The sequence below is a fragment of the Petromyzon marinus genome, chromosome 36 (genome assembly GCF_048934315.1).
Source record: "Petromyzon marinus isolate PM22_M1 ecotype Great Lakes invasive population chromosome 36, UKy_Petmar_22M1.pri1.0, whole genome shotgun sequence".
NCBI lineage: Eukaryota > Metazoa > Chordata > Hyperoartia > Petromyzontiformes > Petromyzontidae > Petromyzon > Petromyzon marinus.
Genome location: NC_133702.1, coordinates 3,391,524 through 3,410,109, shown reverse-complemented (window position 1 = coordinate 3,410,109; position 18,586 = coordinate 3,391,524). Strand labels below are relative to the sequence as shown.

The following is an 18,586-nucleotide window of genomic DNA, read 5'->3' as shown; positions in this document are numbered from 1 at the left end:
AGTTTGATAGTTAAAATGCAAATTATTCTTCAACCAAGCCACGGCCTTCAAATAAAACAATATATATTGGTGACGTTTCAGGCAATGGCCTTTCTCCATAGCACATAAAAGGAGATGCTCAAGAGATAGAGTGGATAAATTAAGGTTTGAGAATGCACTTTACACCATCGGGTGATCACTAAAAGTAGGGTGTCGGGTATCGAAAAGTATTACAAGACATTTATATTACAGGTACAGTGAGGGAAAAAAGTATTTGATTTGTACGTTTGCCCACTGACAAAGAAATGATGTCTATAATTTTAATTTTAATGGTTTATTTGAACAGTGAGACAGAATAACAACAACAAAATCCAGAAAAACGCATGTCAAAAATGTTATAAATTGATTTGCATTTTAATGAGGGAAATAAGTATTTGACCCCCTCTCAATCAAAAAGATTTCTGGCTCCTAGGTGTCTTTTATACAGGTAACGAGCTGAGATTAGGAGCACACTCTTAAAGGGAGTGCTCCTAATCTCAGCTTGTTAACTGTATAAAAGACACCTATCCACAGAAGCAATCAATCAGATTCCAAACTCTCCACCATGGCCAAGACCAAAGAGCTCTCCAAGGATGTCAGGGACAAGATTGTAGACCTACACAAGGCTGGAATGGGCTACAAGACAATTGCCAAGCAGCTTGGTGAGAAGGTGACAACAGTTGGTTCGATTATTCGCAAATGGAAGTAACACAAAATAACTGAGGGAAATAAGTATTTGACCCCTCTGCAAAACATGACTTTGTACTTGGTGGCAAAACCCTTGTTGGCAATCACAGAGGTCAGACGTTTCTTGTAGTTGGCCACCAGGTTTGCACACATCTCAGGAGGGATTTTGTCCCACTCCTCTTTGCAGATCTTCTCCAAGTCATTAAGGTTTCGAGGCTGACGTTTGGCAACTCGAACCTTCAGCTCCCTCCACAGATTTTCTATGGGATCAAGGTCTGGAGACTGGCTAGGCCACTCCAGAACCTTAATGTGCTTCTTCTTGAGCCACTCCTTTGTTGCCTTGGCCGTGTGTTTTGGGTCATTGTCATGCTGGAATACCCATCCACGAACCATTTTCAATGCCCTGGCTGAGGGAAGGAGGTTCTCACCCAAGATTTGACGGTACATGGCCCCGTCCATCGTCCCTTTGATGCGGTGAAGTTGTTCTGTCCCCTTAGCAGAAAATACCCCCAAAGAATAATGTTTCCAACTCCATGTTTGACGGTGGGGATGGTGTTCTTGGGGTCATAGGCAGCATTCCTCCTCCTCCTTCTCCTCCTCAAAACACGGCGAGTTGAGTTGATGCCAAAGAGCTCCATTTTGGTCTCATCTGACCACAAAACTTTCACCCAGTTGTCCTCTGAATTCATCAGATTTTCATTGGCAAACTTCAGACGGGCATGTGTATGTGCTTTCTTGAGCAGGGGGACCTTGCGGGCGCTGCAGGATTTCAGTCCTTCACGGCGTAGTGTGTTACCAATTGTTTTCTTGGTGACTATGGTCCCAGCTGCCTTGAGATCATTGACAAGATCCTCCCGTGTAGTTATGGGCTGATTCCTCACCGTTCTCATGATCATTGCAACTCCACGAGGTGAGATCTTGCATGGAGCCCCAGGCCGAGGGAGATTGAAATTATAGACTGATCATTTCTTCGTCAGTGGGCAAACGTACAAAATCAGCAGGGGATCAAATATTTTTTTTCCCTCACTGTAACTTACTTGTGCCACACAGCTAACAGCGCATAACTAAATAACTAACACAAATACATAAATTGTATTGATGTGGAGAACTCATTGAAGGGTGGATGAAAGTCTCCTGAAGCGACTTCAAAGATAGTTACGTGACATCATCTTCTGAGTCCTTTCTCTCCGCCACAGAGCGATGGCACTGCTTGCCGCGCAAGCTCTGAGCAGAAACATCTTCATCTCACGACATCACGCAGAGACATCACAATTGCAAGACCGTACACGAAAGGAAGAAAAAATTGTAAACGTTTCTGAACCGCCGAAGCAGATGTTCATCGGGCCAGGTGACCGCCTCACCACAACCACAAATATTATGGCTCTGGCAAACTTTGCCAGCCCTACTCCTGCACGACTATTGTGTCTGCTCCATCCGGCCCCCATTCCTGAACTAATCCGTCACGGAAGCGGTTCCCACCCCGAACAACCTCGCACGTTTTGGTCCGACACCTGCAATCTCGTTTTGAACCACGCCCCAATCGCGTAACGGTTTTGAGAGCGGGACTGGAGGCGCTCAACACGCGCGAAGGGATCGACGTCAGATGCCTTTGACGGCGCGTGAAGCCGCCGCACGCTGCGCCAAGACCGCGCGCAAGTGCCTCTGACGAGCCGTGGGCCCTGTCTGTGCGCCGCTCATCGCCGACGCGCGCTACTCGTGAACTACGGCCGATCTCACGCGAGTCACGTGGGAGTGTAAGCGATGTTGAGCTTTGCGTTAGTGTCATTTGCTTGCCTCTCGTCGACCGAGGAAGTAAAATGATGGGAAATGTTTCAGATAACGGGTCAAAATAAACACAAAGGCACGATTACATTTCAGATCAAAGGCCTTCGTTAAATCTTTGTACCCAAAGTGTTTCTTTATTTTAACGTTGTGTATGTTTTCATTTTACAGACGAAATAAAATTCCAATGTTGGCACTCTTTTAACGCTACCAATACTCACAAGGTCACTTGAGCTTTTAATCTTTCTATCGCTTACTCCAATGGCTTTCAAAACAACATTGCACACTTTCATCATGAGATGAACCTCATTATAAACCTCAAACCACGTCAATATTCAGACACTGTCAACAACATAAGTTGTCGCACACAACACGCACATGAACGTATTGTGCGTTTGCTGACAAAACAATTAAGGATAATCTCACGAGGAAGCATTTGAAGCATTCACATAACTTGACGTGCCCGATCGTCTGTCACAGCTGCCGCTGGACAGCGCACCGGAATTCTACGGGACAGTGACATGGTCGAAAAGTAGCTCGTGGTTCGAGCCCATGGCAGCCCCGGTTAATACGAACCGTAAATACTGCTGCGCTGTCCGCCTTCGCAGTGGACGTTAAATACCCCACGACGTTATTCAGGAAAGAGGAGGCCACGTGTTTCAGTGCCACGTTGTAATTTGGGATTAATTTACAGAAATTTGGTAAATTGCCCCACAAGTTACTTAATTGGGAAAAGCCGCAGAGCAACCCCCTACTAGCAGAGTAATGGCGGCGGACTGCAGGCAGGTGCTGCATTCATCTTGTGCCGCACAGGGACAGCTGCCACTTGGGGTGCCCCCTTAAAAGGCAGCAGGGCACCTTAAGACGTATTGCAATAAGTGATAACGGCGATGACAGTTATTTCGTATAAAGGGGTTCTCAAATCGACTCCTCCAAGCCTTGGGCAATGCACACAATCTGGGCGAAGTCCAAACCGGCGCAGTCAACACACCTCACGCTTCATCATCTCCCCGAGGCACACAGTGGCATAGCACGACGAGGGTAGATCAAAGGTGATGACCAGGGAGGAAGAGGAGCCAACAGCAAAAGTCTCCTCTGAGCCCGAAGTCTCAGGGACACCACTGCCATTGCCCGCGGACGCCTCCTCCGCATCAAATCGAACGTCGTCGCCTCCTCCAGGAGCCGGCAAACAACTTCGCGACGCCCAACTCTCCGATTTGAGGTCGCTTGCGGCACCGTCGCCAGATGCCGGGCGAGCGGATTCCGTGGCCTCGAGGTCGAGGCCCTGGGCCGCTCTCGACGAAGAGAGGCAACTTGCGCGACCGGCGGCGCCCGGGAGGCTCCCACGCTCCGCGGTCTCCGCCGCGTCGGCGGCACCGGCGCGGCCGACGCGGAGGAGGGTGGCGCCGGGCAGGCCCCGCTCCGTCCAGGCGAGAGAGACGTTGGCGGGGCGTGCCAGGAGCCGGCGGTAGGCGCCGGGGAGGCTGACGCGCAGCTCGGCGACGCGGAATGCGGAGTCCGCCAGGCCGTCCCGCCGCAGCGTGGCCCGGTAGGCCGCGCCCGCCTCGTTGTCCGGGTACCGCACACTGCTGCCCGGCATGGGGAGCACCACCTGGTTCGGGCGGCAGCGCCACGGATTTGCTCGCGCGGCGGATTGGAGACGGGCGCGTCCGTGCGCCGCGCGGCGAATACCGCCGCCGTTTAAAATGTGATTACCGCGAGGCAGCGCGAGGGTTAGCGTGGTGGCGACTGCGTGCGGTGCAACCTGCCAACTGTAGGCCGCAAATGATTTCAAGTGACATTTAAGGGCTCTAACTATTTTTTGAGAATCCCTCTCGTGGATAATGTTTCAAAAGATTGGTAATCTTAAGCCAGAGCCGGTGTTCAATTATTCAGGGTAACTGGGGAAGAGGGGTTAGTGACCCAGATAAAACAAAAACACAGATAAAACAAAACATAGCTCAAATAGACGATTTGTTTACCCAAGCAGAATGGGGATAAGTAGAATGTGTTGTCTGTGTTTATTGTTCATCTGACTAATATGCACGTGAGCCACGAGCTCAGCATAGCTAATTACAGAAGCAGTACATGTAATAGGCACTCATTAGCGTGGAATATCACATCTTCATTTCTTATTTCGCAAGCACGGTTCATCCACCACTGGATATAATTCACCCGTGGATAACAACGTTTATTGTACGTACCCCCCCCCCCCCCAAAAAAAAAAAATCTGCAATTGAATGTCAAGACATCTGCTTCCAATGTTTGGTCCAATTCCTTTATTCTGCCAGAACATTTTAAGCATGCAAACAAGAAACACCTGCATGGCTATGTCAAACGCCTACTATCTGTGCTGTCTCAACAAGACATCGCATCCTAAACCACAAACTGCGTGTGCGCATTGCCGGATGCCAGCTGTGGCAGCACAACACCTGGCAGTGATACCGCTCGAATGCACGTCCATGCAATGTTTGCATCAAAATAAAAACGTCTACAAGCTGAACTCGCGTCTCCACATAGAAATAAAGCGTGTGTTTCATTAATCTGCCTATTGGCTTCAGAAACAAATGTTTATCAAGCATACATTCATTAAGCAGGCAAAGTGTTCCCCGGTTTCGACTTTCTAAGTCTCATCAGCCAGAGTCAGACGTATTCAACGAACGCTTCTAGATTACCAGATGCCGTTGGCACAAGCACTCCCCTACATGACTGCTCAAGACATCCCGGAGTATTAAACCTGTCCAGAGTTTGCTCACATAAACAAATTGCCGTTTTACAATATCGGTTTGGGAAACCAATAGGCTGATGAGACTAAAACGTATTTCTATTTGTATCTTTATAGATGGGTTGACTATAACGCGTTAAAAAAACCCTCTAGATTCACCAATTACCATATATTCTTACCTACATGGCACACAAGTCGAATTATGCAAGTGAGGCTCGGTCGTTGTCAAGTTATGCAAACGGACTGCCAATGTTACATTTAGGCTAATTGCCTGAGCATCGTAAAATTAACTGACGTTCCATGACAAAATAAATGCATTAACTGCTCCATAAACAGGGAGTCCGCGCAATGGACAATACATATACCTGGTCGATTGTGTAAACCTCATTAGCTTCCTCTTCCTCAGTCACAACATGCACCTGTGAAACACAACACAGTTTACACAAAAGTTATTACACACACACACACCTACAGGTCCCACAAACGGTAACAAAAAAATACAATTCAAATGTTTCTGCTTTATGCAAAGGATTTCCCGATGTTTTTTTGTATCGATTCGTAAAATCCACGAATTTACATGCCTCATCAGAATAATTTGGTTTTTCATTTGTCCAGAAGTCACGTCACTGACACGTCATCATCCCTTTCGCCATTTTTTGTGTGCCAATAGTGATGTCACGATGTTTAGCGTGAACATTTTGCATTCAAAGGAATAAAATAAATATCCAAAATTGTACATGCAAATCTAAAATTCAGATGTTTTAACATTCAAAACTCATTCCTATACGATACCCATTACAAATTGGTATAAAAATATCCCTTTAAGTTGTGAATACACACTTTAAAACATCTGCAGTATAAACGTGGCCGCTGTGATGCAAGCCATTTCATTGCCACACCACTGCCTTCATTAACCACTACCCAAGCAGAGATGGGGGCCGGTTTATTATTTTACTCCGACTACACGAAACACACAGTCACCCGTAGATTCATGCCTGCGCTTCCAAAGGGTCATGTTACATCAATTTGGCCCTGCTAAGTTCTGTTGGATTAATGTCCTTTTTCACAACTTCAACAGCACAACCAAGGCATTTGCGGCAAACCATCTGGCTCTTGTGGAAATAAAGATTCCCATGCCTGGGTGGTTTTACAAGTAAATACGTGATTGCTCCGTTTGTTTACAGTGCCACCACGTGTGCACGCTCTGGCAGGATGGCATGGGGCATAAACATCCTCATGTGCGCGCCTTCCTTCCATCGACAAACCACGCAACACCACGCCAGTCTTGGCACTACAACTAATTGTCTACCGCGGGTTTCCTATCGGCATATCTCATCTCTTATTCTCACCCCCACTCTCAGTCACAGCTCTTTAATTTCCCAAGCCTCGCCGTCATTCTCGTAAACAATGGAGGATTTCGCTGCGTGCGTTTTATTGCCGCTCCTGCCAGGCAGGAATATCTCCCCTCGTGCTTGCACGGCACAACACATTTCATCTTACTGAACTGAAGCCCTCATTTGACAAGTTGTTTTTGCATTGGATGGACATGCGCCTCGAGACTGAATTGGTACGAGAGGCGAATTATTATAATCGCATCTTGTTACAGCAGTTACAGGTGACGCCGCAGACAATGCAGGAGGGGAAGATGGTACAGCCTAGACGTGCGCTCTGGTAACAAGCAGCATGATCGGGTTTTGTTCTCCATGTTGTGGGGTTGTACCACGCAATCATTACGATGCACGGCGTTCTTAGAACCAGCGCTGTAACATCTCCTTCAGTGGGATGTTCTTTAACGCAATCGGTTCGCGTCGCCCTGTGAGAGATCCGAGTGGATTTATTTTAAGCGCATGACATGATGCGGACAGCGCAATTGGGGTAAAGTTGTGAAAAAAAGACCAAAACAAATCCATGAATAAAGCAAGACGCCAAGAGAAATGTTTCGTGTGTTCCCCCGATCAGAAGTGCACAATCAGTGGGAACGTGCAGGCGTTTAAAAGCTAAAGTTATGTATTTAACCAGACAGCTGGAGAGTCGAATTGGAGAGGATGCACCACGTTGCTGGCATGGGGCGTGGAGTGCTGTGAAGCAGCACAGAAGATGACGACGAGGATGACTTCCCCGGAGGTCTCTAACCTCCAATACTAAACAGTTGGTGAGGGCAACTCAAAGATTAAACCTACACTACGGCTCCAACTTGACCGTGAGGTTTTTGTAGCATGACCGGGCCAATTAAAATAAATTCCATAATGAGAGCATGGCTTTTTCATCATTGTTAAATGTCACTTTCACTTTACTGCTCAGACAAACTGTAAAAGGGCGGGGGCAGGATGCAGACTCGCAATAGCGGGCAAGACTGGCGCAGGTCAGAGGGGAAGGGCAGGAAGGCGCGCGTTGGTATGCTCTGCCAACGCTCTGGACAACTCTACTGGACAACTCTACCGGACGACTCCACTGGACGAGGCTACTGGACTAATCTACCAGATGATGACTAGACGAGTCTGCCAGACGCCTCTATTGGATGCCTCCACTGGACGACTCCAACGGACGATTCTACCGGACGACTCCAATGGACTCTACCAGACGACTCCACCGGACGACTCTACCAGATGACTCGACTGAACAACGCTACTGGACGACTCTACGAGCTGACTCCACTGAACGATTCCACCACACGACTCTACTGAACGACTCTGCCAGATGATTCTACCAGATGACTCTACTGGACGACTCTACCGGACGACTCCACCGGATAACTCTACCGGACGATTCCACCAGAGGACTCTACTGGAGGACTTTACCGGACAACTCCAACGGACGACTCTTCCGGACGACTCTACCCAGATGACTCGACTGAACGACTCTACTGGACGACTCTACGAGCTGACTCGACTGAACGACTCCACCAGAAGACTCTACTGGATGACTCTACCAGATGATTCTACCACGTGACTCTACCGGACGATTCCACCGGAGGACTCTACTGGAGAACTTTACCGGACAACTCCGGCGGACGACTCTTCCGGACGACTCTACCCAGATGACTCGACTGAACGACTCTACTGGACAACTCTACCAGACGACTCTACTGAGCGACTGCAAGGCCTTACCTGCAAATTACTCAATATGGGATCACACTCAGCAGCGACATCGCCTAGTACTGCGAAAACCTGCCAGGAGCCTCCTGAAAAGGAGTTGTGAGTCTTAAGCGAGGAAATCTCTGGGTAAATAATATTGACGGTGACGATGACGCACAAAAGGCACGATTCACTATTAAGAAAACTGTTCATGTAGGCATTGTTAAGGGATCGTGTTACACACAAAAGCACCATTCGTCTTGCCGACGACAGCGTGGTCCGGTGTATTTTAACGGCACGGCAAAAAACGGGAGCGCCACTCTAGAGCAGTTGGACACCAACACCAGCTCCTGCCCGCACGCAGCCGTAGGAAAGACAAATCGCGTGTTACAAACAGAATGTTTTTTTTTAAAACGCTCGTATACGGTACGTCGAAAAAATAAAAAGTACATTTTGCTCAGGCATCTGTGCCAATACAACTATCGTAACGCAAACAGATGAAAGCTCACGGCGGTTACTTCTTCGCACGCCTCAATCTTCTCTTTGTTAGAAAGAAAACGCTAAGTGAATTTGCACTTCATTTCCGTCCCAACCAATTCGACCGGCGACCACCACCAGTGCAGCAACTTGTTTCCTCTAGGGATTTGGTTTCTGTCTTGTTTGTCTTGTCTCTTATTTTTCCTCTCTCTCTCTCACTCTTTTCAGAGAGGTTATGGGATTTAGTAGGTGGTAGGGTTGCAGGGTTGCAGGGGTTAAGGGGTGACGTGGAGTTGGGGATTGACTGGGGGTGGGGAGCAATAGGATGGGGGTGCAAGTGCCGACTAACTGGTTAGGCCCAGGGCCCCAATTCCCAGCTGACGTAACGCGGGCACGCCACCGACCGTGGTAATTGTTGGAAGCGATCGGGGGGCCCCGGCAGTTGTTTTTTTTTTCCGGATAAGTGCAGGAAATGCGCGGGAGGAACAAATTTTTTTTTTTTTTCTACCGTAGCCACGTGCGCCCCGCGACAAAAGGGCATCTGGCTCTCGCTCTCCCAACACAAAGCGTGGCGACTCGCCGCGCACGCACGCACTGCTCCCCCCCACCCCCCACCCCCCCCCCTCCGTCGCGGAGCCTTCCATCAGCGGGAGGACAAAGAAGCCCACGGCTCTCGCGGACACAATGACAGAAAAGCGGAGCCGAGAGAAGCACAAGCAAAAAAAAAATTAGAGTCCGCGTGTGTCTCCTAAACTTACCCTCTCGGTGCCCTTAACTTAATTCCTCCCCCCCCCCCCCCTGTAAGTGGATAGGACCTCATTCAGGCGGGTTCACAGCTGTTATTAAGCAGTTACAAAGTCTCCACTTTCACAGCCCCCTTCCCACGGGTTGTGCTTTCCGCGCGCGTGGCCTCGGACCGGACTCCCCCTCGTCCCTGCTGGGGCCCTCGCGCCTCGTGGCTGCGAGGGCCAAGGCTGCCCAGGTATAGCGAGCGAGCGTGCGAATGGGCGGGTGGGCGCTAATGCCTTACACGCGCGCGGCCTTGCATCCGCCACCTTCCTCCCCCCCGGGGGGCTCGTCCCACCCGTCCGTCTCGACCGTCCCACCGGTTCTTGCCCGGCCACTTGACAGACCAACGGGCACCCAGAGGTCGGGGAAAAAAACATTTCCTCTTGCGGGTGCCTCCCCGGGGCTCATCGTGCGTGCACGGCGCACGACTGAATCGAGCTCCGAGAGCCTGTAAGCAAGCGTAGCGATGGCCGCGCGGTGGATCGAATGTCCCGTGAAAATGAAAACATTTACCCCTGCGAAATAATCAATGGGGAAAGTGGAAAGAAATGATCTTCTTTGCAATGTGTGAAACGGCCATTGGCGTCGGCTGGCAAATTATTTCCTACGCACAGAAATGTTTGTCGCTTTTCCGCTACGCGCACTTAAATGTACGGCACGTGATTTTTTTTGTTCGTTTTTGTAAATGTCACTTTGCAAAAAAAAATTGTGAGGTACAGTACGTTCACTTTGGGGCCCATTTATTTGGGCCCCCTAAATCCGGGCAAAGTCAGAAGACAACGCATCTCAACGATTTCTCGAGCAAGCCTCATGCATTAAAAACACATTCTGATTTAATGTATGTAAGATGCCAAATTCTGATACAACATTAACCACGGCTGTAAACGTAACTTTTCCTCGAAGTGATAGATCTTCATTCGAGGGAATTACACGAAGAGTGGCTATTTACCAATGGCCACTCTTCGTGCGCTTCTGCCGACGTTACACCAAGGGCTGGCTTTCATTACAGAAAGGTATTCATCAGCGTCACGTAACCGCTCACAAACGGCATCCTGTACAGAGAGCGGTGTAATTTTTCTAAAATGTTGCACCACGTAGAACAACCTTCAAAGGGACGAATGGATGTAAATATGATTTGGGCTGCAAATCATATTTATGGTGGACTGGGCAGCACAACCCACTTAAAACTGTGCAACGGCCTCTTGGCTGTTCTCGGGCTCGTGTGCGTTCTGGAATTGTTGAGTTGGCGGAGGCCTTTTCTGCCACCTGTCATATATTCATGACTTTCACAACATTCCTGGAAACATCGTGCCAACAGTGCTCACACCAGCGCTGGCGGAAGAGCCTCCGCGAGGCTTAGAAAGCTCCTCCAAGAGGTTATTTGGCCTACTCTTCCATGCTGGTTAGGTGTCTAGGCAAGAGGACGGAGTAACCACATTTTACGTAATCGCACTGTGGGTGTGCCGATTTATACTGCTGGGTGAACAGAAGGTGGGGGGTGGGGTTAGAGGGAGGAGTTTATGAAACTTGCACCGCTGTCTTAACTGCCGCGCCGGGAGATTGAAACTGGCGACCTCTGGGTCGCACGTCCAGTGTGATAACCATTACACCACCGCAGCACTCCCTCGATATCAACATACAGTAAAAGAAAAAGTTTTCCTTCCATTGAAAAGTGATCGAGGATATGCCCAAAAGGCACTGCATTTTCCGGACATCCCGAAGTAGACAAACTAGACAAACTATTTTTATTTTACCAGAGAAGGCCCACCGAGCCATATAGCTCTTTTTCAGAAGCGACCAGGCCACAATTACTCTAAAAGCATCTTCATCGTAAATGTGGAGGGAAAAATCCACACGACCACGTGGAGCGAGACGCGCAAACTCCAAATATACGGGGGCTGGCGTAAGGGTCGGGATCCTGAACCCACGACCTCCCGTACACCGGGCGAGGTAGTCAACATCTGCTAGACACAGTGGCGCCCAACTCTCATCAGACAGCGGGCGAGGCTCGCTCACGGGCGCCCCGCCGTCGCTCACCGCGTCCCGTCGGCGGCCGGCGCCCTCCGGCAGCACGAGATCCCCGCGGGCCGCGCGCCGGACTCCGAGGAGCCGCACGCGCACCGTGGCGGCTCGATTCCACAGCGCGCTGCAGTAGGCCTGCGGGTAGAGGAGGCGCGCCGAGCGCGGCAGGGCCACCCAGGCGCGGGCGGCTCGCCCGCCGCCGCCGCCGCCGCCGCCGCTCCCTCCGACGTCGTCGCCGCGGGGGGGGCCGCAGCGGTGCAGGGCGCGCAGCATCAGTCGCTCGCGCGTCTTGTGCGCCGGCATCAGGGACAGGGCTAGCTTGGCGTCGCCTGTGCGGGGGGGGGGGGGGGGGCGGGGAGGGTGGGGGCGGTGTGAACTCATCTTGGGGGGGGTCCCACGGTGGCTAGATTTTATCTCCCTCGCCTGGTACACAGGAGGTCGTAGGTTGTATATTTGGAGTTTGGGTGTCTCTCTGTGGTTGCATGGCTTTGTCCCTGGGTCCTCAGGTTTTCCCTCCACATTTATAAACATGTGTTTAAGAGTATTTGGCTGCTATAAATTTCCACATGAGCCAGTCCATTGAGCTTTCATTTGTGGCTCTCTTCTGAAAAAGGGATATATATATAGCCCAGTGGGTCTTAACCTGGCAAACTAAAAAATAGCTCAGTTTCAGTTTATCTTGTCGGTCTGCGGTATGTTTATACTCCACACAGGCGAGTTGTCTTCTCATGCTCCGTGCGCTGTTGTGATACGTCTGTTGACCGTCTCCCTGCCCTTACATCCCGTCTGGCTCACAGGTGCAATGCAAACATCCGTCTCCACGTACGAGAGACACGCACACGGACGCCCCGTGGAGCTGTCGAGCGCAGCGGTTAAGGCGCTGCACGAGGGACCTTGAGCTGAGTTTGATTCCTTGCCATGGCTAACACCGGCGGGCAAGCTGTACAATTAGAATGTTTGTTTTTAGAATTTGGAATATTTATTAATCCTGGAGGAATCCGATGAGCCACAAGGCTCTCTTTTGCAGATGTCCAATCGGAGCGAATAAGAACGTTACAGCAATACAAAAATTCAGGTAAACATGTTACCCAAACACAAATAAAACTAAACCATCCCCATCCTACCAGGCAAAGCACACTGAGGGATTGACTTCTTTTTCAAAAGCAACCTGGCCACAAATGATAGCTCAACAAAGTGGCTTATCTTTTGGACAACTATAGCAGCAAAAATAATCTAATTGGTCTAAATGTGGAGGGAAAAACCGGAGGACCCGGAGAAATAAATCCACGCGACAACGGTGAGAGACGCGCAAACTCCAAATATACAGCAGGCGTCAGGGTCAGGATCGAACCAACGACCTCCTTTGCGACCTCGTCTATAGCACACCAGTCTCATGCAGTAAATGATTGGGCACAAGATACATTTATGAGTTGGATTGGCCCGAGGTGGATCACAACTGTACGGCCATGACTCCACGTGCACCTGACACAATAAAAAATATATTTCTGAAAAGAAGCGGACAACGTGTCTGCTTCAGACGTCCATCTCCACTTAAAAAAAAATTAATGCAAAACATCAGCCGCACAACAGCCTTCTGGAAGTGCATAATTTCAACGGAATTGTTCAAGACAAGTAAACACAAATGTTGTGAGCAAATCACACTGGCTACGATGGACAAATGACGTCAGGGTACGTGTTGAAAAAAACATGATTTTTAAGAGACATGATTTTGGTGGGGTATCCATAAGTGGACCACTGTGTGTAATTAATTGAGCACGTCATTCAAGGGGAACGGTCAGAGAGAAAAGAAAGGACGTCGCTTAAGGTGACGAGATCTGAAGTTTAGAAATCGTCGGTGTAGCGTGGCCAGGATACAGCTCATTTAGTAGAGCAGCAGGGCTCCCAAGTGTGAGTCACGAGTTCAAATCCTGTCCAGGGTCAACCAAATCCATCATCCCTCCGGGATCAGCAAAATGAGCACCACCTGGTGAGACTGTACCACCGGCTTCGCGGGGCGAGGAACAACCGCGGATGTCCTAAGGGCACGCACCGATCCCTGCCACGGGAATGTGGAATTTACCTCGACGTGCTGAGGACCACCCGGGCAGATGAGCACCACCCGATGGTCATTAAGAGCATCGGGAAGATGTTATCGTTGTGTTGTTGTTGTTGTTGGGTAATATGAGCACGTTCACGGCACGCTATGTTAAGAGCACAGCGGAACGCTGTGTGGCTGTCTCAGATAACACAGCATGCCGGCATTTGCACACCTTAAATTTTTTTTACAAATACCAAATTTGTTGAAAAACGACTCCGTGGAGTTCTGCGAGGGTGCCCCATGCATCACACAAACACGGGGGTGGGGTAGGGATGATGTCTTACATGCGCTTTGTGTTAAACGCGTTGGCTGCTTTTGATGTGCACTTAAGGATACCGAGGACATACATTCAAACAGCAGGCGTTAAAAGAGTGTTAAGTGTACATCCAGACACACACGCATGCAAGCAAAGCACATACCTAGTAGCTATACAAAGATTACCCACCGAGCCTACCTAGACTGTTGAGGAAAGTGCTGTTAGCAAACGGTGTAGCCAGCACCATGCGTGGCCATTCATCGGTTTCCCAATGGCTATGCTCACACCACAGCAGGTACTCATTAAAGTCGAAGTCGACTTAGGGAAAACTCAGGACTGGCTCTGATATCACTTGCCTCTGATGTTAGCCATGCACTAGGAATCGAACTCAACTTGCCGAATCCAGAGCACAGCGTGATAGCCAATCCGCCATTGCTTCGCACACACCTTTTTTATGCACCCATATATTTACAAAAATCGGAATGTTGACAAAAATACAGGACTGCGAGACTCACTTTTTGATGTTAACAGCCCAAAGACAACGATCCCGCATATAGCCTTAACAGACTGTTTGGGCAAGTGCTGTGAGCGAGCACCTATGCAGGCGGGAACGGCGCACAAGGAGGAGGGTATCCAGCACCACGGCCGGCCACTTTTGTCTCCCCAGTGGCGATGTTCCCACATCACATGAGTCGACCTCGGTTGAGGCCCAGGACCGGTTCAGGTAATGGTCACTGGTGTTGGCCGTGAGCAGGAATCGAACTCGGGTCACAGGCTTCGTAGCCCAGACACACACACACACACGCGGTTGCAATGTAGCGGATCACACTGTCATCAAGGGAACTCAGTCCAGGGACTGCAGTGAACACTCCAGAGCCAGGGGTCGGCTCCGGAGCCGCATGCGGCTCTTTGAAGGACCGCTGCTTCGTGAAGTTTATTTATTAATGACCACCGTCTCGTATTCACCACACAGTGCATTGTGGCTCTTGTCAGAGGTGTTGTTTTTTTTTGCGAAAAAAAAAGTCCCCCCTTGTTATTTTGGTTGCCGGCTCCTAGCTCTGTACAATACGAGTGGCACCGACCAAAGAAAGCAAAGCCAAACAAAGAGTATCCAACACAATTGTAATCACAGACAGGCACCTACCAGTCTCCAGGAAGAGCCTTTTGGCCTGGTTGACAGCATCATCTCCTGCCTCCGGAGTGAAAAAGAGCTTGAGAGCTTTGTCCTGCAGCAGCATTCGCGATGAGATAAGTGACGCACGGAAACTCAGCTGGTCATCATCTCACGCGCGTGCTGGCAGAGCAGGCGAAAGTGCTCCTGGGGTTCACTTTGCAAACAGCTTGGAGCGGTGGCATGGAACAATCATCATTGTCATCATCATCATGTTAAACCTGCAGTGATCGATCCACTGCTGGATGAATACCTCCACACATCGTCTGTCGTGGTCACGTGACGGACGGTGACGTGTTGCACCTCCGATGAGCGCGGCTGGCTACGTACGGTGCGGAAAAAGTTCAACGTACATAAACACGTACATACGTGCGATGCTAAAATCCGTCTCGCTCCTGCACGTGGGCTAATCTCATCGCTCCATCTCCATGCGACTTGCTGAACCCGTCCATACTGGACGTCTGTGAAAAAAAGAGAGCTTCAAGGCTCATCGGATTCCTCCTCCTGCAGTCTAAATAAAGAATTTGATGTCTTCTTGGGCCCTCCGTCCCCTTGCCTAGCGGCAAATCTGCCACTGCTTTTGTCCATCAGCTAATACTCTACGCTATTCTAAGCTATTCCACGCAAGTAGCCCACTTACTCTTTGTAACAGTCAAAACGTGACGTATCTAACTCAAGTTCTGTCTCCGATCCACGTTTCTCTTCTGGCTCACAATTTAATTCCGAATGCTTTTGTTTGTGCGTCTATTGCAGATTTTGTCCTACTTTATTTTTCCAGTGTCCACGTGTTCAACCGGTATATCATAGCATGCAGTGTGCACTGATTAAATGTCACAGCATTCAGTGTGCACTGATTAAATATGTTATAGCATGCAGTATGCACTGATTAAAAATATGTCCTCTTTAGGCACTGTGCTTTCATTCTTTTTCATAATCAAATTCATGGCACTGAAAACATGAAATTGGACCAAGGCATGGGAACATTAAGTTTAATTTAGTGTGTAAATGGGTATCATGTCACAAGTTAACGGTTGGAAAAATCTGAAACAAAAACTTTTAAATCAAGGGCTTGGAGACTTCACAGGGAATTATTTGCACAATTTGTGGCTTCATTAACTTCCTCAAATTGTTCACAAAGGCTCATTATCGCAGGCGGCAGCTGTGAGAAAAAAAAACCATTGATGCCACGGTTAAGGGCTCAAAGGGTTGCATTTGGCACTGCACCACAGTGGAAAAAAAAGCCACAAAACCATCATGGCAAAGATTAGGAAGTAAAACTTCCATATATATTACTTTATAATGGGAGATTATTCCGTGGTGAAATGGCAACCATAGTGGAATTGCATTCCGGAGGTCCCCGGTTTGATCTGCAGGCAAACCTTACATCACCCCCACCTGTGGAGCCAACAATATAAATGGGTAATACCAGCAAGCCGCTTGGCAGGTCGAGTGTGGTGGGGTGAAGTGTGGGTACTCCCACCTCTTCCGAGACATGTGGCCAGCGCAGAATAGGAATCCAAAAAATGTTGCACGGTGTGTTTTTTCACGATTCTTAAAATCCATGTCATCGCTTCATAAATGGACAAATGACACACTTTCCGTGGGTACTCCCGACTTTCTTCGGAGACACCTGACACAGCGTGGAAGAGTAGGCAAAATACCCTCCGGAGACGGCTTCCCTAGAGCTCCGTCGAGTGGACGTGCTTCTGCCAGCAGGCGTTTGAGCAAGATTTCGCAGGCACGGCCGCACCTTCACCTTGCACGCGACACCGACGTTAATCCGTTCAATGTGAATAAAAGCCGCGTTCCAGTTGAGCGCACGTTCGTTGAAAAATCACTTGCGTCGGTGGGAGCCCACTAAACGAAACAGATGTTTATTGGCGACGGATACGCCTAAGGTTGATGTTGGCCTCACAGTCGAACAACAAGGCGCAGCCAAGGCAGGACGGAGTGCTTTTGGAAAGCCGATCCGAAGCGTCGAGAGGCTGCATTCGGATGCCGTTGCCAGCCGAAGGCGTACGGATCGAGGTGGGGTATGGAAAAGAACACGGGCACAAACAACGACGGCGGAAAGATGACGGCTGGGGAGTTATTTGATGACATAACGCGTTGGAATATTCATAACGGTGCATTACTGCCAAGACAGCTCACCGTGGCCGGAGACAAACCAATGGATGGTGGTAGTTAACACACCATTGCTGGGTGGTCGTTACGTTATATGTGCGTAAGACTTCTGCTTAATTGTAATAGGTGAACATTTGCAACTTTACTACCGCAGCGGCTAATAACAAAAATCATAGACATGGCTATATATTTATGTTAATATATATGTGACCAGACAATACAAGAAATACATGTATAACGTGTAACATAATACACGTTTAATATTGATCTGAAGCTTTCGTGACTGCAGGAATCCTTACTGTTTGGTTCTTTCGAAACATCGTGATCTATTAATTTTCAATCTAAGTGACTATGTTTATTATTATGCTATATGCAAGCAGAATGTGTGTATAAACATGTAAAATATTATAAACGCTTTGCACAAAAAATACGTTGATTAACAACTGTTGTGAACCTAGTTGAGTAAAAACTAAAAAAACTGCCACTGGGTTACAAGGTGCTACTTAAGAATTGGCCGTCAGTCTGTGATGGAGGGACAGGGTTGAGAAGGTGGTGGTACAGGGCGATGGGGCAAAAGACAGATTGATGGCTCTTTCATTCCACAAAGGTGGCTGCAACGAAATCGGCTGAGGGCTTACATCCCTGAAGGCCAAGCCCAGCCATCTCCAAACCCAAAACACATTAAACCCACTGACAGATGAGGCCAACTCCCATTGAGTCGGCGTGGCTCTCATCTCTCAACAAACGGTGGGGAAGGGGGCGATGCAGAAATTACGGAGATGCTGCTCGCGAAATAAATAAATATCCGCACACACCTGATGCACGTGCGCGCACACCCCGACGCGCAGGAACGGAACGCAAAACCGCTATGCGTCGTGATTCTCCAAACGGGTTAAACAACTCCCGCCGTGACGGTGCCGGGCCAGACCGCGCGGGCAGCCGCGCGCCGTGCCAACAGGGCCCCCCCGTCAGTCGGCAACGGGCTTAATCTCCCGCCGAATTAAGCAGGGCGATAAGCGGCCCAGTGAAATTAAAGTGTGCGTCAGCAGCAGAGTGTTCACAAGGGCGCTTGGGTGTGCCGTGGAAAATGTAATGTTATTAAACCGCTTGTGTTTTCTTGTAGAAGTAGTAGTTCGGTTCGGTTATCGCTCTTCGAGTTATTAAAGTGCATGCAGGAACACGATGAGATACGCGGTTTGTTTCTTTTTCAAATACCACAGCGAAGAATATTTTACATAGATCACGTTGTTGGGTTTTTTTTGTGCTATATGGGTAATGTTTTTTTATGATTTGGGCTATGGCAGCAGTGCACAATGTACTACACTCTTGGGGAGACTGTTACAGAGTTTTTTTTTATGGCCAT

At 49.1% G+C, this 18,586-nt stretch overlaps 1 protein-coding gene across 6 annotated transcripts in view; it reads right to left on the bottom strand.

The window, feature by feature from the left end:
• Positions 1-2,597: 2,597 nt before the first annotated feature.
• Positions 2,598-18,586, bottom strand: part of PUS7L (pseudouridine synthase 7 like) — a 31,342-nt gene continuing 15,353 nt past the window's right edge. For 5 of the 6 annotated variants that reach the window (XM_032966685.2, XM_032966687.2, XM_032966684.2 and 2 more), the window contains 4 exons: positions 15,073-15,154; positions 11,590-11,903; positions 5,578-5,631; positions 2,598-4,099 (listed from right to left, as the gene is read on the bottom strand). In XM_032966685.2, the coding sequence (XP_032822576.2) occupies positions 3,470-4,099; positions 5,578-5,631; positions 11,590-11,903; positions 15,073-15,154 (1,080 nt within the window). In that variant the 3' untranslated portion in view covers positions 2,598-3,469. The remainder of the gene's footprint in view (positions 4,100-5,577; positions 5,632-11,589; positions 11,904-15,072; positions 15,155-18,586) is intronic. The other variant, XM_032966689.2, reaches the window with a different exon arrangement.